This window comes from Urocitellus parryii, chromosome 8 (assembly GCF_045843805.1).
Source record: "Urocitellus parryii isolate mUroPar1 chromosome 8, mUroPar1.hap1, whole genome shotgun sequence".
In the NCBI taxonomy this organism is placed as follows: Eukaryota; Metazoa; Chordata; class Mammalia; order Rodentia; family Sciuridae; genus Urocitellus; species Urocitellus parryii.
In genome coordinates, this window is record NC_135538.1 from 31309870 (window position 1) to 31336329 (window position 26460).

The following is a 26460-nucleotide window of genomic DNA, read 5'->3' on the forward strand; positions in this document are numbered from 1 at the left end:
TGGACAAAATAAAGCTTTTGGCTCACAGGCAATAGTTAAGTGTTCTTGGCAAACAGAGATGATCTATTTTACTTCTTTACCTTGTGAAATTCAAGATGGTCTTTGCAGATGAGAATACACATACAAATAGCTGTAATGGGAAGATGGAGCCAAAGGCTCTATTTCACTGGAGTGGCCTCAGGTTCTCCAAAGCACTGCTCTTCCCATGAAGGCAGCCATGATAGGTGAAACTGGCAATGTTAAATTGATGTGAGCTTGCATTTTTTCAGGTACACTGATGTCCAGGCCCACATCTTGAAAGAATTTCATTTCCCTTCATCTTCTGTTTTTCTCAGCAAAACCTTTTCATGGGTGAAGACCAATTCAATGCACCCAAAGAACCTGAGATGGTGACATTTAACACAACCTTTGGAAAGTTTGGCATTTTCACTTGCTTTGATATTCTCTTCCATGATCCTGCTGTTGCCCTGGTGAAAGATCTCCATGTGGACACCGTACTCTTCCCAACAGCTTGGATGAATGTCCTGCCACATTTGTCAGCGGTTGAGTTCCACTCAGCTTGGGCTATGGGCATGGGAGTCAATTTCCTTGCATCTAATTTACATAACCCCTCAAATAGAATGACAGGTAACATGTGGTCTTTAAGATATATAGGCTTTGAATTCTACCAATAAGTATGCAAATTATAATACAACAATAAAACATATCGAAAAGATTTTTAAACTTGATATAATCAGAAAAACGAAAATTGTTTTTTGAACACTAACATGACTAACATGTACTCCTTAATACAATTGTTTTCCAATTTTTAGCTTTTGAACATTTAGCTGGTGACACACTTCAGGATCACTCCCAATCTAAACTGTTTTATAGATTTATTTTATTTTATTTATTTAATCGATCTTATTTCCTGAATGCATGCATACTTTCTCTTTTTTTTCAAAATCCATCACTTCTACATCCTTCTTGATTTCCCATTTTCACATTTTATTGGATCCTCTCATCTCTGCCCCCTTATCAGCGCATTTTACTGAAATTAATGAAATACGTAGGTTGGCTTGAACTGATGAGTTTAAAATGAGCATTATGAAACCTTTCTCCACTTTCCTAATTTAAATGGCATCTCCAACTGATTACTTTCAGGAAGTGGTATTTATGCACCTGATTTTCCAAGAGCATTTCATTATGATATGAAGACACCAGAGGGAAAACTTATCATCTCAACACTGGATTCTCACCCATCCCATTCCATAGTGAATTGGTCTTCTTACGCCAGCAGGATACATGCATTCCCAACAGGAAACCAAGAATTCAAGGGCACTGTCTTTTTTGATGAATTCACCTTTGTGGAGCTCACAGAAATCGCAGGAAATCACACAGTTTGTCAGAAAGAGCTCTGCTGTCATTTAAGCTACGAAATGTCTGAAAAGAGATCAGATGAAGTTTATGCCTTAGGAGCATTTGATGGATTGCACGTTGTTGAAGGGCGCTATTACCTACAGGTAATTTTTGGTGTCAGAAATTGCAAGGTCAAATACAAACACTCGGGTAAATTTAAGTGTGAGATAAACAGTGAATGATTTCTTAGTATTGTTTAAGTATGTTTCATTTTTTTTGAACAAATATTTCCTAAAAATAATTCTTTATTGGAAATTCAAATTTGGTTGGGCAGTCTGCACTTTTATTTTCTAAATCTTAAAATCTTAGTTGTCAGTACAATTTTAAATAGATCGGATCAAAGTAGAACATTATTTGGAGTGCCAACATTAATAAAAATTATTCAGATTGCAGATAATTTTAACAGATAATTAAATACATATGATATATTCTACCTGAACAAATTTAGACATTTTCCCTATATGTTCACTTATTCCTATCCTGTTTATAACAAAGTTGACTTTTAAGTAGTATGTACTGAGAACAGACGAAGCTGTTGTCTGAGATTTTTCAGTAGAATGGTTTATTCCTTCAAACATCAGATATCTCACAATCCTCAACATTTAAAAAAGAGGGGCTATTATAATTTGGTAAGATGGAATCCCAAAGAACAAGTGACCTCTATGTTCCTCTCATTCTGCTCTTTTCTTTCTTGGTCTGGCCCCCATCCTATCTCACTCAAATTATTGCAATAGTCTTCTAACACAGCTTTCTGTAGACAGTCTCAGATCCATTCACTCCATTTTCAGTGCTACAATCACAAAAATTATAAAATGCCATTTCTGATTTTATTACTCTCCTGCTTAAAATTCCTCAGTGACTACAAACTGACAACTAAGTTCCCAAGCAGAACAGACTGTCAGTCTTGATGTTCGGTCCTTTCTGTTTCTCTATCCTCTTCTTTCACCTGTACCCACATGTGCCTTGAGCTTCTGTAATATGAAGACATTTTCCCATCTCCAATTTGAAAAGTGTGTGGGGCCTTTGTGCATTTGCAGTTTATTTCCTTTGTCTGTGGTGACCCACATCTAATAATTTCTCATAGAACATTCCTATTGTTATCTCCACTAAGAAATTTTACCTGACACTTCTGTAGTACCACAGCCATGCCCCAGCTGGGTTGGGTACCTCTTTCATGTCCTCCCAGAACACCCTATGCTTAGCTTATCAAAGTCACATCATGTCATATTATTCACATACTTGTTTGAGACTGAGCCCCTGAATGCTGGGACTACGCCTATTGCAAACATTTTATGTACTCTGCCATTGGTGCTATACCAGTGATTATTCATTTTCATAAACATTTATTGAGTTCCTACCATATACTGGGTACCTATTCATTGCTAATTATAGGAAGATGAATAATATTGAGGAATTTAGTCTCTTGGTAGAGGAGAAACACATGTGTCTTTTGTAGTTTTTTATTTTAAAAAATATTATTTTAAAACGAGCATTCTTTTGATCATTTTGTGCCCCAAACACTGGAGCTTCAGAAAGCTCCATTTTTAGTTTAGTATTTTTTTCTACTTCTCTGTATAGTCTCCTTTGCAATGTCATTCTCTCTTGCACAGCTTATCCTCCAGTTTCTCAAAAACAGTGTTTCTAAATCTAATATTTCTTAAGCATCAGACCCATACAGTCAATAAATATTTAGAGAACTGAACTCAGTGGTTAATTTAATGTGGAACAGGAATGTACTTCATACATTCAATAGCCTCTCTGGTAGTTACAGTTGAGTGGCCCATAATAACTTCATGACCAACAGATCCCTAACTGCATATTATGGATTACATTATAGTAATACAATACATGTACACAATATGCATTAATCATATTAGGTAATAAGCATTTCCACCTCTTCAATCATTAATCATTTTTATATATTGGAAATTTCATAGTCTTCTTTCCTAGTTATTTTGAAATATATTATAGGATGTTCTGCCCAATGGTTACCCTACTTTGCTAAAGAAAAACCAGGAGTGATCCCTTTAATTAGTGTTTTAAGTACCTCTCATTGAATTTCAGGATATACATTTGGATAGATAACTGCAGTGCAGGTTTACAGGTGAGAGAACATAGAAGGCACACCTTGCTGTAGAAGTGCTAAGGAGCTGAACTTAGTCTAATTAGGGATCCAGGGAAGTTTCTAGAGATGATGCTAGTATCCAGGTGAAGAAGAGTGGGAGGAAATTCTCAGTGGAGTGAAGAGCATGAATAAGGAATTGGATGTGTGAAAAAGCAGGGTGTGTAGAAAGAGCAAGGTATTTGCTGTTACCAAGGAATAATAGGAGAAGCAAGAATCGGTGAGGGAAATCCTGGAAGGAACTGAAAGATTGAACCTGACACATTTAATAGCAATTCATCTCTTCTTTTGTTTACTTTCTGTGGTGTTGGAGAACAAAAAAACTGAACCTCAGCACTGGGTAGGGCAAGTGCTCTATCATTGAGCTACATATCCAGCCCCTCCATGGCACACTTTTATTCTCTGGGTGTTGGTCAGCTCTTGGAAGGTTTTCAGCAAAGAAATAAAATGGTCATATCTACTTGTAGTAGTTTTTTTTCTTTGGCATACTCTGCACAATGAAACTAAGATTTAAAAAAAAGATGAGATAGATTATTAAAATAGTTTTTAAAAAAATTTCTGAACCAAGGTTATGCTAGTAGGAATAAGGAAAAAGTATACAGTCAATAAATATTTAGAAAACTGAACTCAGTGGTTAATTTAATGTGAAACAGGAAAGTGGAATAATGGGTCTAGAAAACTGCTGGTTTCTGGAAATAGTGGCTGGGTGGTTGTGATGCTTCTGACAGATCAGGATGCAAGAGGAGCAGATTGGATGGAAATGGGAAGATGCTGAGTTCAGTTAGCGATCTGCTGGTCTTGAAGTTATTATGGGCCACTCAATTGTAACCACCAGAGAGGCTATTGAATGTATGGGTCTGATGCTTAGGAAATATTAGATTTAGAAACACTGTTTTTGAGAAACAGGAGGAGAAGCCCTGAAAGAGAGAATGACATTGCAAAGGAGACTATATAGAGAAGTACTCAAACATACTAAACAAATGGAGCTTTCTGAAGCTCCAGTGCTTGGGACATGGAATGAACAAAAGAATAGGAACTTGCAGATAAGATTGAGCAATGAAAGAGAATTTAAAAAAAACCCAAACTCTAATGGACACCAAGGATGTAGAAACTCTTCGAAGGGGGAAACTGTGAGGCATATTTGTGTTCTGTTTTTACAGATGGGCATTAATAGGTACAATTTTGATGGAATTTTATCTGTTCATATTGAGAGAGTGAAGGACAGATTATAGTGGTTGAGAAGTTAAAGGGTAGTAAAAGAAACCTTGTCTGAGACAGGAAAAAGAGAAACTAGTCAAGGGCTGAACAGGGACTTATGGTCAGGGAAAAAAAATTTTTTTTCTTCTAGTAGATGAGAAAGCCTTGATTATCTGTATAGGTCTAAGGCAGAGAACAGCAAAGAAGAAAATGATGAAAATACAGGAGGAACCATACTCCTAATCAGTTCTTTAAGGTTCTAGAGGAAAGGGAAAAAATAGTATTGTGAATATAAGTATAATATGTCCAATAATTGAAAATCCGATGAATAAACTGTATTATAGAAGAATATTTATTGCCATGTATTATATAGTATATTAACATATTAAGTTAGATATGAAGCATATATTTGGTACTATATAATCATATAAAAATTTTAAGTTAAATAAAAGTGGGTTTTTTGTGTGTGTGATGTATTTTTAAAGTAAAAAGCCAGCTACCTTGCAAGACAGCAGTCTCTGAACTCTTTGTCTTCCCTTTCAGTCTTGTTCTACCTTTCTGCTTTTCTCAGTCTCAGGTTCACTCAAGGAGAGAATCAGGAAGTCCCATCTTTTTTCAAATTTTTAAAATTTTACTTTGCCATATATGACAGCAGGATGCATTACAATTCATATTACACATGTAGAATATAATTTTTCATATCTCTGGTTGTATACAAAGTATATTCACACCATTCATATCTTCATACATGTATTTAGGGAAATGATGTTCATCTCATTTCACTGTCTTTTCTACTCCCATGTCCCCTCCTTTCTTGTCCTTGCCCTTTGCCCAATCTAGAGTTCATTTAATCCTCTCATGCTCCTCCTCCCAACTCCACTATGAATGCCATGATTTTATTCTCTTTTATTGCTAAGTAATATTCCAGTGTGTATATGTACCAAATTTTCATTATCTATTCATCTACTGAAGGGCATATAGGTTGGTTCCACAGTTTAGCTACTGTGCATTGTGCTGCTATAAACATTGATATGGCTGTGTTCCTGTAGTATGGTGTTTTTAAGTCCTTTGGGTATAGACTGAGGAGTGGAATAGCTGGGTCAAATGGTGGTTCCATTTTTAATTTTCCAAGGAATCTCCATACTGCTTTCCATATTGGCTGCACCAATTTGCAGTCCGACCAGCAATGTATGAGTGTGCCTTTTCCCCCACATTCTCGCCAACACTTATTGTTGTTTGTATTCTTAATAGCTGCCATTCTGACTGGAGTAAGATGAAATCTTAGAGTAGTTTGATTTGTATTTCTCTAATTTCTGGAGATGTTGAACATTTTTTCACATATTTATTGATTGTATATCATCTTATGAGAAGTGTCTCTTTAGTTCCTTGGCAAATTTATTAATTGGGTTATTTGGTTTTTTTTTGTGTGTGTGTGTGTGTGTGTTTAGCTTTTTGAATTCTTTATATACCCTAGAAATAAGTGCTCTATCTGATGTATGAGTGGTAAAAATTTGTTCCCAAGATGTAGGCTCTCTATTTACCTTATAGATTGTTTCTTTTGCTGAGAAGAAACTTTTTAGTTTGAGTCCATCCCATTTATTGATTTTTAAAATTTTAATTCTTGCACTAAAGGAGTCTTATTAAGGAAGTAGGGCCCTAATCTGACATGATGGAGATTTGGGCCTACTTTTTCTTCTATTAGGCGCAGGGTCTCGGGTTTAATTCCTAGGTCCTTGATTTACTTTGAGTTGAGATTTGTGCATGGTGAGAGATAGGGGTTTAAATTCATTTTGTTGCATATTGATTTCCAGCACCATTTATTGAAGAGGCTATCTTTTCTCCAATGTATGTTTTTGGAGCCTTTTTCTAATATAACTGTAATTATGTGAGTTAGTCTGTGTGTATTCTTTTCTGTACCATTGGTCTACCCATATATTTTGCTGCCAATACCATGCTGTTTTTGTTACTGATGCTCTGTAGTATCGTTTAAGGTCTGGTATTGTGATGCCACTTGCTTCACTCTTCTTGCTAAAGATTGCTTTGGCTATTCTGAGTCTCTTATTTTTCCAGATGAATTTCATGACTGCCTTTTCTATTCCTATGAGGAATGTCATTGGGATTTTGATTGGATTTGCATTGAATCTCTGTAATGATTTTGATAGTATGGTCATTTTGACAATATTAATTCTGCCTATCCAAGAACAAGGGAGATATTTCCATCTTCTAAGGTCTTCTTTCATTTCTTTCTTTAGTGTTCTGTAGTTTTTGTTGTAGAGGCCTTTCACCTCTTTTGTTAGGTTGATTCCCAAGTATTTTATTTTATTGAGGCTACTACAAATGGGGTAGTTTTCCTCATTTGCCTTTCAGAGGATTTGTCACTGATAAACAGAAAATGTTTATCAGTGTTGATTATATATACTGCTACTTTTCTCAATTCATTTTCTAGTTCTGAAAGCTTTGTGGTAGAATGTTTTGGGTCTTCTAGGTATAGCATCATATTGTCAACAAATAGTGGTAATTTGAGACCTTCTTTTCCTATCTGAATCCCTTTAATTTCTTTCATCTGTTTAATTGCTCTGGCCAGTGTTTCAAAAACTATGTTAAATAGAAGTGGTGAAAGAGGGCATCCCTGTCTTGTTCCAGTTTTTAGAGGGAATGCTTCCAATTTTTCTCCATTTAGAATGATGTAGGCCTATGGCTTAGCATAGATAGCTTTTACGATGTTCAGATATTCTCCTGTAATCCCTAGTTTTTTTAGTGTTTTGAACATGAAAGGGTGATGTATTTTGTCAAATGCTTTTTCTGCATCTATTGAGATGATCATATGAATCTTATCTTTTAGTCAATTGATGTGATGAATTACATTTATTGATTTCCATGTGTTGAACAGACATTGCATCCCTGGGATGAATCTCACTTGATCATGGTGCACTATCTTTTTGATATGTTTTTGTATTTGATTTGCCAGAATTTTTTGAGAATTGTTGCATCTGTGTTCATTAGAGATATTAGTCTGAAGTTTTCTTTCTTTGATGTGTCTTTGCCTGGTTTTGGAATCAGGGTGATATTGGCCTCATAGAATGAGTTTGGAAGTGCTCCCTCTTTTTCTATTTCCTAAAATAAATTAAAGAGTATTCATATTAGTTCAGCTTTAAATGTCTTGTAGAAATTGGCTGTGTATCCATCATGTCCTGGGCTTTTCTTGGTTATTAGGCTTCTGATGACATCTTCTATTTCATTGCTTGAAATTGATCTTTTTGAATTATGTATATCATCCTGATTCAATTTGGGCAAATCATATGACTCTAGAAATTTGTCAATGCCTTCAGTATTTTCTATTTTATTGGAGTACAAGTTTTCAAAATAATTTCTAATTATCTTCTGTATTTATGTAATGTCTGTTGGGATATTTCCTTTTTCATCACATATGTTAGTAATTTCAGTTTTCTCTCTCCTTTTCTTCTTTAGCATGGGTAAGTTTTGTCAATTCTATTTATTTTTTTGAAGAACCAACTTTTTGTTTTTTCAATTTATTTTGGTTTTATTGATTTTATCTCTGATTTTAATTATTTCCTGTCTTCTGCTTTTGGTGTTGATTTGTTTTTCTTTTTCTAGGGCTTTAAGATGTTATGTTAAGTCATTTATCTGTCGGCTTTTTTTTTTTCTTTTAAGGAATGAACTCCATGCAATGAACTTTACTCTTAGTGCTGCCTTCATAGTGTCTCAGAGATTTCAATATGTTGTATCAGTGTTTTCATTTACCTCGAAGAATTTTTAAATCTTGTCCTCAATGTCTTTTGCAACCCATTGTTCATTCAGTAGCATATTATTTAGTTTCCAGGTGTTGGAGTAGCTTTTATGTTTTATTTTGTTATTGATTTCTAATTTCATTCCATTATGATCTGATAAAATTCAGGGTATTATCTCTACTTTTTTGTATTTGCTAAGAGTTGCTTTGTGGCATTATATATGGTCTATTTTAGAGAAGGATCCAGGGGCTGTTGAGAAGAAAGTGTATTCGCTCGTTGAAGGATGAAATATTCTATACATGTCAGTTAAGTCTAAGTTATTGGTTTTATTATTGAGTTCTATAGTTTCTTTTTTCAGCTTTTGTTTGAAGATCTATACAGTGGTGAAAGAGATGTGTTAAAGCCACCCAAAATTATTGTGTTGTGTTCAATTTGACTCTTGAACTTAAGAAGAATTTGTTTCATGAACATAGATGCTCCCTTATTTGGGGCATATATATTTATAATTGTCATGTTTTGTTGGTGTCTGGTTCTGTTGAGCAGTATGAAATGTCCTTCTTTATCCCTTTTGGGTAACTTTAACTTGAAGTCTACTTTATTTGATATGAGGATGGAAACCCCTACTTGCTTCTGCAGTCCATGTGAGTGGTATGATTTTTCCCAACCTTTCACCTTCAGTCTGTGGATGTCTTTTCCTATGAGTCTCCTGAAGGCAGCATATTTTTGGGTCTTCTTTAAAATCCAATCTGCCAGTCTATGTCTTTTGATTAGTGAGTTTAGGCCATTAACATTAAGGGTTATTATTGAGACATGATTTGTATTTCCTAGCCTTTTTTGTTATTTAACTTGACTTGGTTTCTTATTTGATTACTTTTTCCTTTTGTGTAGTACCACCCTCTGTTGATTGTCATTGTTGTTTTTCATTTCCTTTTCATGGAATATTTTGCTAAGGATGTTCTGTAGTGCAGGTTTTCTAGCTGTAAATTCTTTTAACTTTTGTTTATCATTGAAGGTTCTTATTTCATTATCAAATCTAAAGCATAATTTTGCTGGATATAAGATTCTTGGTTGGCATCCATTTTCTTTCAGAGCTTGATATATGTTTTACCAGGATCATATAGCTTTCAGGGTCTGGTTTGAAAAACCTGTACATGACCTAATTGTTCTCCCACTATATGTAATCAGATTCCTTTCTCTCATGGCTTTTAATATTCTCTCCTCATTCTGTATGTTAGGCATTTTCATTATAATGCGTCTTGGTGTGGATCTGTTGTGATTTTATGCATTTGGTGTCCTTTAAGCCTCTTGAATTTGGTTTTCCAATTCATTCTTCATGTTTGGAAAATTATCTGATATTATTTTATTGAATAGATTGTTCATTTCTTTATTTTGGAACTCTATGCTTTCTTCTATCCCAATAACTCTTAAATTTGGTATTTTTATGCTATCCCATATTTCTTGAATGTTCTGCTCATGATTTCTTACCATTTTCACTGTGTGGTCTACATTCTTTTAAAGATTATAGATTTTGTCTTCATTGTTTGAGATCCTATCTTCCAAGTGATCTAATCTAATCTAATTGGTAATGCTTTTAATTTGAACTATTAATTTGGTTATTTTCTTTCATTTCAAGGATTTCTCTTTGTTTGTATTTAGAACCTCATTGAAGTAATATTTTGTTTCCTGTATTTATTTATGTAGCTCTTTGTCAAGATCATCCTTTGCTCTCTTATGTCATCCTTTAATTCACAGAACTTTTTAATTATGTACATCCTAAACTCCTTCTTTGTAATTTCTTCTGTTGTTATGGCCATGGATTCTAATAATGTGGTATTTTGATTTGTTTGGGGCACTTTCTTACCTTGTCTTTTCATATTTATTTTATGTCTTCCCTTCTAGTTCTGTGAATCTGAGGCATTACCATTTTTACCCTACAGGGTTATAGTGTTTCAGTGGGGCTCCAATACTTATCCTTTGAGGTGAAGGACAATGTTAACAGATTCCAATATAATCAATATACAGCCTTAGAAACAATTAGTTGCTATAAATATGTTTACAGTTGGGTCACAATGTACAGAAATGGTGAATTCAATTATTACCTACAATATAATCAGTAGGTTTGTAAAAGGGTTTACAGTTTCTGATGGTGGACAAAGAATGGGGGGCGATATGTAGGATGATATGCTGAGGAGGTAGGAGGTGAGGTTATAGAGTTATTGTATCTTAGGAAGTGTGGAAGAGAAATGTAAAGAAGAAGGTTAGTAATTATCATGGATAACTAGGAAGCACTAATAAAAACATTTTTTAAAGTGAAAAAAAAAGGTGAGTAGAAGAGACTAGAGAGGAAGTAATTTTGGGTAGACAAGAAAGAAGGAAGACAGTATAGTACATAAAACAAACACAGATATATATTAAGAAAAAAAGTTAAAATAGTAAAAATTGGTGGGGGAAAAACAAGAATATACAACACAACTATAATATACTATTCAGAAGTCCAAGACCTCAAAATCCTAATTCATGCAAAGTACTTGGTTTCATATGTGTAGGGGGTATGAATGTGGGATAATAGGAAAGGAGAAGAAAAAAAGAAAAAAAATCTCAAAGAAACAAGGCTTGATATGGTTGAAGATCAGTATCTTTCCTGCTTCCCCTTTTATCCAATAGGTGGGGTCATCTGTTGTTAGCTGGTATCTCTGCCCTCAGGGTGGTGAAGGTAACCAAGGTGTCACTGTGCCAGGTTAGCAGCTGCTGGGGAGTGGGGGGAGTTAGAAACTGGGTACCTGCCAAGGCAGAGTTACAAACTGGGAGTTGCTCTCACTAAAGATGGTGCTGATGGTGCTCCAAGATGGAGGCATCTGCTTTCAGTGATGGGGTGTCAGGTGGGATGGGGGTATCCAACTGATAGCGTTGGACATGGGCGATGTGTTCAGAGAAAGCTCTGTGGCATGCAGTGTGTGGTTTCAGCTGTGTGAAAACCCTATGTGAAGTTCTTTGGTGCAGGCAGGCCAAGGCACCGCTTGCAGGGGACTGTCTCTGTTGCTGCAGAGTCCCAAGATGAAGGCCACTGGGGGAGCCCCACATTGGTAAATGAGGGTCCACACAGGAGTGGCGGCCAGAGTTCTTGCACGTGGGTAGCTGCTGGGTGTCCTGCGTAGAAGTGGCATCCAGGATTTCTGTTCAGGTGTGTGGCCAAAAGTTCTGCATGGATGTTGATGCCTATGGTCCTGCTTGGGCACTTGGTAGTCCAGCATGGGCAAGTAGTTGGGAGACCTACTCTGACGTTGAGGCCTGGAGCCCTGCATGGGAATGGTGACCGTGATTCCTGAGAGGTAGCAGGAATATCACTCAGAGAGAAATAGTATTCTCACTGCTTGAGTCCCAGGTCACTGAGTGGCACAGAATGCTGCCTCCCTCTGGTCTATCATCATGGATCAAGAAATCCCTTCTTAATGTTGGGTGGTGGGTTGGCTCTGTCAAGTAAAACTGAGCTCTCTGTTGTTATTGCTGGGTAGCTACCTCTGTTGGTACCACACATTTTGGAATTTGGAAATTTCTAATTTCACAAAGACCATGTCTTATGAACATATAGCCAACGGAGTCTGGGACAATACCCAGCATCAAGCATATAAGTTTAGCTATTGGAAAACATGGTAATATTCACCTTAAATAGCCTAAATAACTAGATTATAGAGTTACATTAATTACACTTTGGTTTTAATGCCAAATGGTTTATAAAAAATTCTTATTTTCAAAAAATTTTGGATATTGGTGTTGAAGATAAGGAACTTTGGTATTATGTGATATTGATAATCTTTCATAGTCTGCGATGTTATATTATGCTAGAAAAAAATCTCTGGTATTACTAAAAACTACTTCCTAACTAAGAAGAAAAAGACAAAGAGGTAAGCATGAAATAAACCCCCATATTGCCTCACAAATTTTCTATGTATTCTTTGGTAAAGAAACACACAATTTCGTAAGACTTAAGGATGTGGGCAAAAAAAGGAAGTGGTGGCATTCTAAAGAAGAATTCTAAAGTGGTAAAAGGTTGGATAAACAACTTGAAGAAGTCTTTGAAGGAAGAAAAGATTTGGAGCAGTTGCTAGAAAAGAGTGGGAGAGGGAGCAGCCTACATATTTTAAAGAATTATTGAGCAATTCAATGAAAAAGGAATAGGCAAATGAAAGAAATTAATTACCTTTACCAAGGGCATCTAGGAGTTTTTCCTCTTTAAATTATTATCTGTACCCTCCCTCTATAACCTCCCTCCACTGTGACAGTCCTCCAAACCACCAACTTCTGGGGCTTTCGACTCTCCAACAGTGTAAGGAATTAGGGACCAAGAACTCTGCTAAAAACCAAAAATAAAATGCAAAAGTTTGATTAGCAAATTGAGAATATAGTCTTTGGTATCAGAATCCTGGGTGAGTGAGGTGTGGTGGTACACGTGTAATCCCAGTGGCTTGGGAGCCTGAGGCAGGAGAAAGTTCAAAGTCAGCCTCAGTAGTTTAGCAAGGCCCTAAGCAACTTAGTGAGACCTTGTCTTAAAAATAAAAATAAAGAGGACTGGTAATATGGTTCAGTGATTAAGGACCCCTGGGTTTAATCCTCAGTACTTAAAAATTTAAAAAAGAAGGAGAAGGAAGAATGGAAAAGAAAAAAATGAAATAAAATCCTGGGTGATCTCTGACTTACTACATTGTAGCCACCTGGCTTCGAGCCAACCCTTCAACTTCCTTAAGTCTCTAGCTATTCACCTATAATATGTGGACTCACTGTCTTCAACCAAATTCTTATGCAATGCCTGCTATATTTAGGCACTTGCTAGAGGATGGGGATGTTAAGATGAGTAAGAGGGCTGTAATCCTCTTAAGCCTAAGAGGGGGGAGCCAGTCATTGCACAGAAAATAAAGAAAATTACTAGTTAGTTTTAGTTGTGACAAATGCTGCAAAGGAAAAGTACCTGCAAACTTAGAGTAAACTACTGTGGAACCTCTCCTAGTCCTGCAGAAAGGATGACAAAACAGCATATTCTCTGGATCTTTCTTGGGTCTCTCAGCACCTTCTGCCTTTAGTCCTCATATGGTGTTTTTTTTTTTTTTTTCTGAGACAATTCTTTATAGGGTTTTGAGGAAGTTTGATTTAATAAATTCATGTTATGCATTAAGATCAGCATGTAAAAAGTCCTTAAAAAATGTTTATTTTATTAGTAGTATTGCCAATAAAAATAATCGCAACTTATCCTTTCCATCACCAGAGCAACACCACCAGGTTTCAACACCAACCACATTGCAAGTAGCTGCCTATTCAATTTCTTTCCTCCCTTAGTCCTTTTCATATGCCGGATGTCCTGTCCCTTTTTATTTCCTGGATTGGTTCCAGCCCTCCCTATCTCACTAATTTTAATCAAAGTAATTCATGGGCATAATTAAAAAGACAAATAGCACTGGAGGTTTATGAAACTCTAGTTCACTTTTGAGTCTGCCTCCTCCCCCTTTCAGGGGGCAAATACTTGTCAATATTTTAGCTGTGTTTTTTTTCTGGAATTTACTCTTCTCTCTATTTGTATACACCACTGCTATGTTTTATTCATAAATTTTAGTCCTAATTAAATGAAGGGATAAATTCTGTTATCCCTTCATTTCTTCCCATATCCAAGTCTTTCTATGTCTTACTTCCAAAATGATTATTTTTTGTTGTTGTTGTTTTGGTACTGGTGATTGAACCTGGGGCATTTAACCACTCAGTCACATCCCCAGCCCTTTTTGTAAAATTTTGAGACAGTATCTTACTAAGTTGCTTAGGGCCTTGCTAAGTTGTGGAGGTTGGTCATGAACTTGTGATCCTCCTGCCTCAGCCTCCCAAGTTGCTGGGATTATAGGCGTCTGCTACTGCACCTGGCCACGTGGATTCATTCTCTTTTCTTTTTTCATTTATCTTGAAGAAAGTACTGCATGCACATAGTTAAGAAGATGAAGAGCACTAAAAAATGCGATAAAACAGTTGTGTCATCCATAATACACCTAGCTCCCTTTTTCAGAGAGAAGTTAACTCATTTTTTTTTATTACAATCCAATTCATGTTTCCTAATGGTACTTATGTTCTTTAAAGTTCACCATTTTTAGCTATTATCTTTTATATTCTGCTCTGGTAGATGAACACTTAGCTTTGCTACATCATTCTACCTGCATCCCATTTGCCATCCTTCCACTATACTTTTATTTGCATTACTATGACTATGCAAATATTCAGAGGGAAGTGTTGGCTGCATGTTATTTTCCTCTTTGTTTCTCCTGAAATTAATAATTGCATTGGAGCCATCTCAGGGAAATGACTTTGCAAGGTGTTTGTGGGGAATGGCTGAGGGAGATGTTTCAAATATTCACTGTGATTCATTCATATAATCCCCTTTAACCACATCTTTCATGCCTCCCTGTAAAAACCAACTGCTTTATCTCTCTGAAAATAATTTCCCAAACTTTTACCAGAGTAGGGGAGGGACTGTGGCCTCTCTTAGTATCTAAGGCATTCTTCACAACTTGCTACTAATTTTCCTTAATTTGGCCCCCACAACTTTATGCACACTTGAGGTACCTAGTACCTAGGTTCCAGTGATACAATCCATTGGGCATTCTGAAGTGAAGATGGTTGATTCTTGCCTTTCTCCACTGGCCAGTTTAGGATGTGGCTTTCAGAGGTCTGTTGAGTCAGTAACCACTTTTTGCATCAAATGCAGATTCTAAAGCTGTACTATGGTCCATCCTCCTGTTTTCTATCCTTCCTTCCTTTTGTTTCTTTCTAAAAAATTAATGTTGGTTTTATAGGATTTCAAGGGATTTTCTTGTTTTTTAAAAATTAGTGTTGTTTTTTTATAGGATTTTAAGGGAACAAAATAGAAGTGTGTTTTTATTCTCTCATACTTGAAAATTATTTGTCTCTCATCTTAACATGAAAGACACTTAACACTTGCTCTGAAGTGCTTGCCTTCTATCTGCCAAAATGGAAATTAGGGAGACCAGTTAGAGACTAATGCTTCAGTCAGGCAAGAAATGATATTGGTTTGGAAGATGCTGCAGATAGAGTTAAGTGACTGTGAATCCCCCTAGAGGGAATGTTCCCTCTGCATGGTGAAATGAGTTATATACTTAGATTTTCACATTGAAATGACCATGTCATATAGTGGGAGAAGAACTTAACTGACTTTTTCAGTCTGTGTTCGGAAATAAAAGACATGACATTTCTGGATTATGGAGGTTGTCTCTAGATCAACTTTGCAGCTCATTACAACCCTATTTTTTTCATCATGTGAAATAAGCAATAAGAAGTTTCACTAGTGTTGAGATTAAATATTTTTAAAATATGGAACATTCTTGATAATTAAAAACATTGCTAACTTGAAGAATAAAGATATAGTTGTTCATGGTCAATGATTCGATTTTCTTATTATGTGGTTATCTGTTCAACAGCAAATTTCAGGAAGCACTGGAACCTAAAGTCCTTATCTTATTGATGGGTACATTAGTTATTCATTATTCAGAAATAAACATGACAACTCTATGAGGAAACAGCATTATTTTTACCAACTAAGGGGGCACAGTTATTTTTGAAGTACAGAGTATTTCAAATGACTTTCTTATGACTTTTTATTTTTAGTGCAGCTAGCATTAAACTAACCAAATCATTTAAAATTTTTTTCTGCTTCTATATTAAAATGTGACTAACAGGTAAGCATTGTGTGGTGTATAACATGATGTTTCAGCATTGTGCAATGATTAGAGAAAGCTAATTACATGTGCATCATGACTTCCTATAACCTCTTGATTTGCATTACTTCTCTAGATTTGTACTCTGCTGAAATGTGAAACCACTGACTTGCACACCTGTGGTGGTTCAGTTGACACAGCTTCCACTAGGTTTGAATCGTTCTCCCTCAGTGGCACTTTCGGAACCCAGTATGTCTTCCCTGAGGTACTGCTGAGTGACGTTCAGCTTGCACCTAAAGAATTTCAGGTAACAATCTTTGCTTGATATTGCCAATTAATTTCATGTAAGAAGTACTTTTTGACCTCAAAACCCCCAAGTGCCTCCAAAAACCATAAAAGTCTCCATTTGAAAAAGGTATGGTTATTTGGGGGATCACGAAGGATACTGAGCGGGCTGAATTTCTTACCTGGAAGTTCTTAATGTAATAATGGGTGTCCTTGAAAATAAAGAAAGAAATCTCACTTGAGGAGTTCTAAGGTAAAAGAAACTGGACTATTTAAACTCTGTTGATTAGGAAGAATATTCAACAAGAAGAGTGCAGGACCAGTCCTACCACAGGTCCCTTTGGATCTCTGGGGACTGATGGCCTAGGGAAGTTTAAGGGAATCTTTCCAGTTGTATGGGTCAAGATCTGGTGTGATAATAGGCAGAAAGGAAAGAAAAAAGCTGAAGAAGAGAGAATTCATCAGTGGCTGATGTTGGCAAGGAAGCAAAAATTTTAAAATTTATAAAAAATTGCTTGCTTTGCCAGTGTCCTTCTCAGCCACATTATTCCACTGATGCTTCCTATAGGTTCCCGTCTCACTCCCCTTTCTAGGCAGAAACAACTTCTAGGGTGAGGGAGGACCATACAGAGGCTGGGAGACTGTGATAAGTGGCAGGGGATGATTGATGTTCATTTCAAACCTCCCATGGGTCAATCACTACTGACCATTTGCGACAACCTTTATTTTGTTGGAGAGGACTAGATCTGTCTCTTACATACTACCAAATCCGTTGTTTTATGTTTATTAACTCACGAATACTTCCTCGGGTAAGTTAATTTTAACAAATTGAAATAGACATTTCAATAACAAGTGAATGAGTGCCAGTTTCATAGCTTCCATTTATTTATGTTTAACAAACAACATTTCAAATATTTCTAAGGTTTCTTCTTATTTATTTATTTATTTTTGTGGTGCTTGAGATTGAACCCAGGGCCTCACACATGCGGCACAGGCACTCTACCAGGGAGCTACACCCCAGGCCTTCAAATATTTCTAATGAAACAAAATTCAGCCAGTATTTTTAAAAATTATTTCTTCATTCAGTTGTACTGTATTTGAGAAGTGTTGTGGAATTATATGACTTAAAGGTTGACCTTGTGTACTATTCTGTTTTCATTAGGTGTCAAGTGATGGACGTTTGTTTAGCCTGAAGCCAACATCTGGACCTCTGTTAACGGTCACTCTCTTTGGGAGGGTATACGAGAAGGATTTGGCATCAAATGGGTCACCTGACCTCTCAACAAATTCAGTAAAAATAATGTTAGTAGTTATAATACCTATTGTGTTCTCATTATGTTGGTAGAATATTTACATTTTCTCTTTTATTTGGGATAATTTTAAAAATAGCTTTTGCTAACAGTGGCCTCTGGTATAAGTAAGTGACTAATATTTCTCTTTATTTAGACAAACACACACAGCCGATTATGTAAGATTAATATAATATCTATTAATATCTACCTATAAAATTTGTCTGTATTTAAATTTTGGTCTTTCTAGGAACTGGATTGTTTGTGCCAAATGAATATCATGAATGTTTTATGCAAAAGAAATAAAAATTACGGGTTAAAAAACACAACAAGGGCTGGGGTTATAGCTCAGTGATAGAGCACTTGCCTAGCATGTGTGCAGCCCAGGGTTCGATTCTCAGTACCACATATAAATAAAGGTCCACTGGCAACTAAAAAAGTATTTAAAAAAACAAACCCACAATAAAGCCATTACAAAATACACTTACAAGAAGTTTGAATCTCTTGCCACTTCTATTATAACATATCTCTTACTCAGTTCTTTCTTTCTTTCTTTCTTTCTTTCTTTCTTTCTTTCTTTCTTTCTTTATTTATTTAATGTTGGTTGTTCAAAACATTACATAGTTCTTGATATATCATATTTCACATTTTGATTCAAGCGGGTTATGAACTCCCATTTTACCCCGTATACAGCTTGCAGAATCACATCAGTTACACTTTATTGCTTTACATATTGATAAACTCATGTCTGTTGTATTCTGCTGCCTTTCCTATCCTCTACTATCCCCCCTCCCCTCCCCTCCCCTCCCCTCTTCTCTCTCTACCCCCACTACTGTAATTCATTCCTCCCCCTTGTACTGTTTTTCCCTTTCCCCTCACTTCCTCTTGTATGTAATTTTGTATAACCCTGAGGGTCTCCTTCCATTTCCATGCAATTTTCCTTCTCTCTCCCTTTCCCTCCCACCTCTCATCCTTGTTTAATGTTGGTCTTCTTCTCGTGCTCTTCTTCCCTAGTCTGTTCTTAGTTACTCTCCTTATATCAAAGGAGACATTTGGCATTTGTTTTTTAGGGCTTGGCTAGCTTCGCTTAGCATAATCTGCTCTAATGCCATCCATTTCCCACCAAATTCTAGGATTTTGTCATTTTTTACTGCAGAGTAATACTCCATTGTGTATAAATGCCACATTTTTTTTATCCATTCGTCTATTGAAGGGCATCTAGGTTGATTCCACAGTCTTGCTATTGTGAATTGTGCTGCTATGAACATCGATGTAGCAGTGTCCCTGTAGCATGCTCTTTTTAGGTCTTTAGGGAATAGACCGAGAAGGGGAATGGCTGGGTCAAATGGTGGTTCCATTCCCAGCTTTCCAAGAAATCTCCATACCGCTTTCCAAATTGGCTGCACCAATTTGCAGTCCCACCAACAATGTACAAGTGTACCCTTTTCCCCACAACCTCGCCAGCACTTATTGTTGTTCGACTTCATAATGGCTGCCAATCTTACTGGAGTGAGATGGTATCTTAGGGTGGTTTTGATTTGCATTTCTCTGACTGCTAGAGATGGTGAGCATTTTTTCATGTACTTATTGATTGATTGTATGTCCTCCTCTGAGAAGTGTCTATTCAAGTCCTTGGCCCATTTGTTGATTGGGTTATTTGTTATCTTATTGTCTAATTTTCTGAGTTCTTTATATATTCTGGATATTAGGGCTCTATCTGAAGTGTGAGGAGTAAAGATTTGTTCCCATGATGTAGGCTCCCTATTTACCTCTCTTATTGTTTCTTTTGCTGAGAAAAAACTTTTTAGTTTAAGTAAGTCCCATTTGTTGATTCTTGATGTTAACTCTTGTGCTATGGGTGTCCTATTGAGGAATTTGGAGCCCGACCCCACAGCATGTAGGTCGTAGCCAACTTTTTCTTCTATCAGATGCCGTGTCTCTGATTTGATATCAAGCTCCTTGATCCATTTTGAGTTAACTTTTGTGCTTGGTGAGAGAAAGGGATTCAGATTCATTTTGTTGCATATGGATTTCCAGTTTTCCTAGCACCATTTGTTGAAGATGCTATCCTTCCTCCATTGCATGCTTTTAGCCCCTTTATCAAATATAAGAAAGTTGTAGTTTTGTGGGTTGGTTTCTGTGTCCTCTATTCTGTACCATTGGTCCACCCGCCTGTTTTGGTACCAGTACCATGCTGTTTTTGTTACTATTGCTCTGTAGTATAGTTTGAGATCTGGAATCGCTATACCACCTGATTCACACTTCCTGCTTAGTATTGTTTTTGCTATTCTGGGTCTTTTATTCTTCCATATGAATTTCATGATTGCTTTCTCCATTTCTACAAGAAATGCCGTTGGGATTTTGATTGGCATTGCATTAAACCTATAGAGAACTTTTGGTAATATCGCCATTTTGATGATGTTAGTTCTGCCTATCCATGAACAGGGTATGTTTTTCCATCTTCTAAGGTCTTCTTCAATTTCTCTTTTTAGGGTTCTGTAGTTTTCATTGTATAAGTCTTTCACCTCTTTTGTTAGGTTGATTCCCAAGTATTTTATTCTTTTTGAGGATATTGTGAACGGCGTGGTTGTCCTCGTTTCCATTTCAGAGGATTTGTCGCTGATATACAGGAATGCCTTTGATTTATGCGTGTTGATTTTATAACCTGCCACTTTGCTGAATTCATTTATTATCTATAATAGTTTCTTTGTAGACCCTTTTGGGTCTGCTAGGTATAGAATCATGTCATCTGCAAATAGTGATAATTTAAGTTCTTCTTTTCCTGTTTTTATGCCTTTAATTTCTTTCGTCTGTCTAATTGCTCTGGCCAGTGTTTCGAGAACTATGTTGAACAGAAGTGGTGAAAGAGGGCATCCCTGTCTTGTTCCAGATCTTAGAGGTAATGCCTTCAATTTTTCTCCATTCAGAATGATGCTAGCCTGAGGCTTAGCATAAATTGCTTTTACAATGTTGAGGTATGTTCCTGTTATTCCTAGTTTTTCAAGAGTTTTGAACATAAAGGGATGCTGTACTTTGTCGAATGCTTTTTCCGCATCTATCGAGATGATCATATGGTTCTTATTTTTAAGTCTATTGATGTGGTGAATAACATTTATTGATTTCCGTATATTGAACCAACCTTGCATACCAGGGATGAATCCTACTTGATCATGGTGCACAATTTTTTTGATATGTTTTTGTATCCGATTCACCAGAATTTTATTGAGGATTTTTGCATCTAGGTTCATTAGAGATATTGGTCTGTAGTTTTCTTTCTTTGAGGTGTCTTTGTCTGGTTTCGGAATCAGGGTGATGTTGGCCTCATAGAATGAATTTGGCAGAGCTCCCTCTTTTTCTATTTCCTGAAATAGCTTGAAAAGTATTGGTATTAGTTCCTCTTTAAAGGTTTTGTAAAACTCTGCTGTATACCCTTCCGGTCCTGGGCTTTTCTTAGGTGGTAATCTTTTGATGGTTTCTTCTATTTCCTCAATTGATATTGGTCTGTTTAGGTTGTCTATATCCTCCTGACTCAATCTGGGCAGATTATATGACTTAAGAAATTTATCGATGCCTTCACTATCTTCTATTTTATTGGAGTATAAGGATTCAAAATAATTTCCGATTATCTTCTGTATTTCTGAAGTGTCTGTTGTGATATTGCCTCTTTCATCCCGTATGCTGGTAATTTGAGTTCTCTCTATTCTTCTCTTCATTAGCATGGCTAAGGGTCTGTCAATTTTATTTATTTTTTCAAAGAACCAACTTTTAGTTTTGTCAATTTTTTCAATTGTTTCTTTTGTTTCGATTTCATTAATTTCAGCTCTGATTTTAATTATTTCTTGCCTTCTACTTCTTTTGCTGTTGTTTTGCTCTTCTTTTTCTAGGATTTTGAGATGAAGTATGAGATCATTTATTTGTTGGTTTTTTCTTTTTTTAAGGAATGCACTCCAAGCAATGAATTTTCCTCTTAGAACTGCTTTCAATGTGTCCCATAGATTCCGATATGTTGTGTCTGTGTTTTCATTTAACTCTAAGAATTTTTTAATTTCCTCCTTGATGTCTTCTAAAACCCATTGATCATTCAGTAACCTATTGTTCATTCTCCAAGTGATGCATGATTTTTCCTTCCTTCTTTTATCGTTGATTTTCAGTTTCATTCCATTGTGATCAGATAAGATGCATGGTATTATCTCTACTCCTTTATATTGACTAAGAGTTTCCCTGTGACATAATATATGATCTATTTTTGAGAAGGATCCATGTGCTGCTGAGAAAAAAGTGTAGCTGCTTGATGTTGGGTGGTATATTCTATATGTGTCAATTAAGTCTAGGTTGTTAATTGCATTATTGAGTTCTATAGTTTCCTTATTCAGCTTTTGTTTGGAAGATCTGTCCAGTGGTGAGAGAGGTGTGTTAAAGTCTCCCATGATTATTGTATGGTGGTCTATTAGATTCTTGAACTTGAGAAGAGTTTGCTTGATGAACATAGCAGCCCCGTTGTTTGGGGCATATATATTTATGATTGTTATGTCTTGTTGGTTCCCTTGAGCAGTATGTAGTGTCCCTCTTTATCCCTTTTGATTAACTTTGGCTTGAAATCTATTTTATTTGATATGAGTATGGACACTCCTGCTTGTTTCCGCAGTCCATATGAGTGATATGATTTTTCCCAACCTTTCACCTTCAGTCTATGTATATCTTTTCCTATCAAATGCGTCTCCTGCAGGCAGCATATTGTTGGGTCTTGTTTTGTGATCCATTCAACTAGCCTGTGTCTCTTAATTGGTGAGTTTAAGCCATTAACATTTAGGGTTATTACTGAGATATGGTTTGTTCTTCCAGCCATAGTTTGTTTATTAATGCTATTAAACCTGATTTGTTTTCCTCTTTGATTATTTTCCCCCCTTTACTGTCCTACCTCCCACTGTTGGTTTTTGTTGTTGTTTTCCATTTCCTCTTCCTGTAGTGTTTTGCCAAGGATTTTTTGAAGAGATGGTTTTCTAGCTGCAAATTCTTTTAACTTTTGTTTGTCGTGGAATGTTTTAATTTCATCTTCCATCCTGAAGCTTAATTTCGAGGGATACCCGATTCTTGGTTGGAACCCATTTTCTTTTAGCGTTTGAAATATGTTATTCCAGGATCTTCTAGCTTTCAGAGTCTGTGTTGAGAGATCAGCTGTTATCCTGATTGGTTTACCCCTAAATGTAATCTGCTTCCTTTCTCTTGTAGCTTTTAAAATTCTCTCCTTATTCTGTATGTTGGACATCTTCATTATAATGTGTCTAGGTGTGGATCTCTTATGATTTTGCACATTCGGGGTCCTGTAGGCTTCTAGGATTTGGGATTCTGTCTCATTCTTCAAGTCTGGGAAGTTTTCTTGTATTATTTCACTGAATAGATTGCTTAATCCTTTGGTTTGGAGCTCTGTGCCTTCCTGCATCCCAATGACTCTTAAGTTTGGTCTTTTGATATTATCCCATAGTTCTTGAATGTTCTGCTCATGGTTTCTTAGTAGACTTGCTGAGCTATCTATGTTCTTTTCAAATTGAAATACTCTGTCTTCATTGTTTGATGTTCTATCTTCTAAGTGATCCACTCTGCTGGTAGTATTCTCAATTGAGTTTTTAAGTTGGTTTATTGTTTCCTGCATTTCTAGGATTTCTATTTATTTGTTTTTTATTACCTCTATCTCCCTGTGAAATTGATCTTTTACTTCCTGGATTTGTTTGTCAATGTGATCTTTCATTGTCTGATTTTGCTGTCTCATGTCTTCCTTGAGACTCCAGATCATCTGAAGCATGTATGTCCTGAGCTCTCTATCTGACATTCCATCTGTTGCAGCTATTACCTCTTCTAAAGTTGAGTTGACCTGCATTGCCTGTGGTCCTTTCTTTCCTTGTCGTTTCATACTACTGGCGTTTCTTTCTGCTTGGTGAAATTGTTGTGTCTTTGATATTTTCCCTCTATTTATTTATATTGCTCTTGTATAGTTGAAAAATCACCCTTGCAGGGCAGGTAGTGGCTGTGATTCTCCTCCAATTAGTGTGATCCGTCTACCATGCTGGCAGGCCCTAGGTCTGCTCTGCTGGTCGGTCAAAGGTCCGCCTACCCAGCAGGCGCCAGGGGCACCTGTGTCACTCCGTAGGTTGCTGGGCCTAACCTCCCGATGGGTCGCAGGTTTCCCTAGCTTGCAGGCACTGAGGGAGGGGCCGGTTCCATCCCTCAGAAGGCCGCTGGGCCCAATCTGCCGGTGTTCACAATCCCGCCTACCTTGCAGACACTGGGGGAGGGGACGGGCCTGGCCCTCAGCCAGCCGCCGCCGGACCTATCCTAGTGGGTCCGGTCCACGTTCTCCACAGGAGCGTGTAGCTGCTCTGTCACTTGGCTGATTGCTGGGCCTGACCCGCCCGCCCGTGGGTTGCAGGTTCGCCTAGCTTGCAGGCACTGGGGGAGGGGCCGGTTCCGCCCCTCAACAGGCTTTGGGCCCTATCTGCTGGTGTTCACAGCCCCGCCTACCTTGCAGACACTGGGGGAGGGGACGGGCCTGGCCCTCAGCCAGCCGCCGGACCTGTCCTAGTGGGTCCGGTCCGCGCTCCCCGCAGGAGCGTGTAGCTGCTCTGTCACTTGGCTGGTTGCTGGGCCTGACCCGCCCGCCCGTGGGTTGCAGGTTCGCCTAGCTTGCAGGCACTGGGGGAGCTCTCTTACTCAGTTCTGCTTAAGATTTTCAATGGTTTTATTTGTTTGCTGTATTTATTATTTACATAAACATCAAATTTCAATTCTCTTATGGGCTAAATATGTCACCAAAAACTCATAAATTGAAGTCATTAACACCTCATATCTGAGAATGTGATTGTATTTGTAAATATGGTCTTAAAAGAGGTAAAATGAGATCATTAAGGTGGACCCCAATCCAATGTGACTCGTTTTCATATTAGAAGAGTCAATAAGGACACAGACATGCACAGGTGAAGACTGTGAACACCTGAAAGCCAAGGAGAGCGTTAGGAGAAACCAAACCTAACAACACATTGATCTTCAACTTCTAAGCCACAGAATCATAAGAAAATAAATTTCTGTTGCTTAAATCACCCAGTCTGTGGTAGTTTGTTGTGGCAGTCCTACCACAATAATACGTCCCATCCTCCCTCTCTGCCTGTCCCCCACCATATGGTGCAAAATGGTGGGACGTAGGGACAGAAAGGAAAGGCAGATAGGGCTTTGCATTACTTTGCTTGGGACACTGATCAAGGGACCTGCCTCCTCTCCAAACAGAGGGGGGATGTGAGCTTTATTGATTTGATTTGCCTTAGAGGGCTAAAGCCTGGGCATTTTTCCATTAGTCAGAGGCATGGTTCCAAGAGATGTTTCTTCTTTTGTGAGACTCAGACCACTGGGTGTGACAGGATTCAGATGTGAGCAGTGGAAACATGAAGGTAACGGGATATTTCTATAAACTGGCCACTGTGCCTACCCCGACATGCTTTCTTTTAAAAAACAACTTACCTGCAGCCCTGTCTGGCTTATATCAATAGAATGTTCTGTTCCTTTAATAACAACCTATTATCTGCTGAAGAAATGCAGGCCAGAAATGGCAATAAGAACAACAGAAATGATCTTTGGGAGGTGTTTGTGACCCTTACAAAGACCAGGTTCCAGAATGCCAGGAGACAAGGATAATTCCTCTAATCATAAAATCTGTCAGAACAGGTTTCAATTAGAACTGGTCAGCATGGGACAAAATGACCTAGAGTTCCATCAGACATTTACTGTGTACAGCAGAGACTTGGAAGTCTAATGCAATCCTGTTGTCAGTCAAAAGTCAAGAGATGGACCTGGGCAGGATTCCCTGGAAACTTCCCTGGGACGCCCAATTAAACTAGAGGGCAGAAGGGGCATGCTTTCATTATGGTTTAGATATTAGGTGCTCCCCTAAAGTTCATATGTGAGACAATGCAGAAAGTTTAGATCTGAAATGATTGGGTTATGAGAGTCTTCACTTAATCAGTGTGTTAATCCCTTGGTAGGAATTAACTGGGTGGTTACTGTAGGCAGTTAGGCAGTGGCTAAAGGAGGGGGGTGGTCCATTAGGGCATGCCTCTGTGGTTTATATATTTTTTTCATGGTGAGGGGAGCTCACTCTCTCTCTTTCTTCTTCCTAGTGTGACATTCTGAAACAGTTTTCTCTGCCACACTGTTCTGCCATGATGTTCTACTTCACCTCAGGCCCAGAGCAATGGAGTTGGCCTTCTATGAACTGAGACCTCTTCTGTGTGCTCCCAAATAAGCTTTTTTTTTTTCTCTTCTAAAACTATTCTTTTAGTCACAGTAGGAAAAAAACCCACACAAACAAACAAACCAAAAAGCTGACTAAAACATCATACTTCTCGTCTCTGAGAGGACCGACAATGTCCCTTGAGTGTGTCCCCATTTTCCCATTTCCTATCCCTTCTAATAAACTTTGCTCCTCTTTTACTCAGACTTGTGTCTTTCCTGTAATCCTCTCAAGCAAGAACATAAGAATCCAGGGTAGGAATCACCATGGCTGCCTCACTCTGACTCCTTGGGTTCCTTCAGCTCCTCAGGTTCCTCTGTGGGTCCACTCACAGCAGGCGGTCAGTCAACTTGTCCTGAGAATTTCTCACTTTGTCAGCTGGTGCCATCATCCCGGGCAAACATCCTGGCATTGTGGCTGGATATGGGTCTTATAATGGGGC

At 37.5% G+C, this 26460-nt stretch overlaps 1 protein-coding gene across 2 annotated transcripts in view; it reads left to right on the forward strand.

Moving 5' to 3' along the window:
* Vnn1 (vanin 1) overlaps positions 1-26197 on the forward strand; it is a 32902-nt gene extending 6705 nt beyond the window's left edge. Inside the window, exons 4-8 of one of the 2 annotated variants that reach the window (XM_026381299.2) lie at positions 336-627; positions 1144-1502; positions 16306-16476; positions 17617-17756; positions 25906-26197. In XM_026381299.2, the coding sequence (XP_026237084.2) occupies positions 336-627; positions 1144-1502; positions 16306-16476; positions 17617-17756; positions 25906-25918 (975 nt within the window). In that variant the 3' untranslated portion in view covers positions 25919-26197. Of the gene's footprint in view, positions 1-335; positions 628-1143; positions 1503-16305; positions 16477-17616; positions 18053-25905 lie in introns of those variants that run through there. The other variant, XM_026381292.2, reaches the window with a different exon arrangement.
* The last annotated feature ends 263 nt before the right edge of the window (positions 26198-26460 follow it).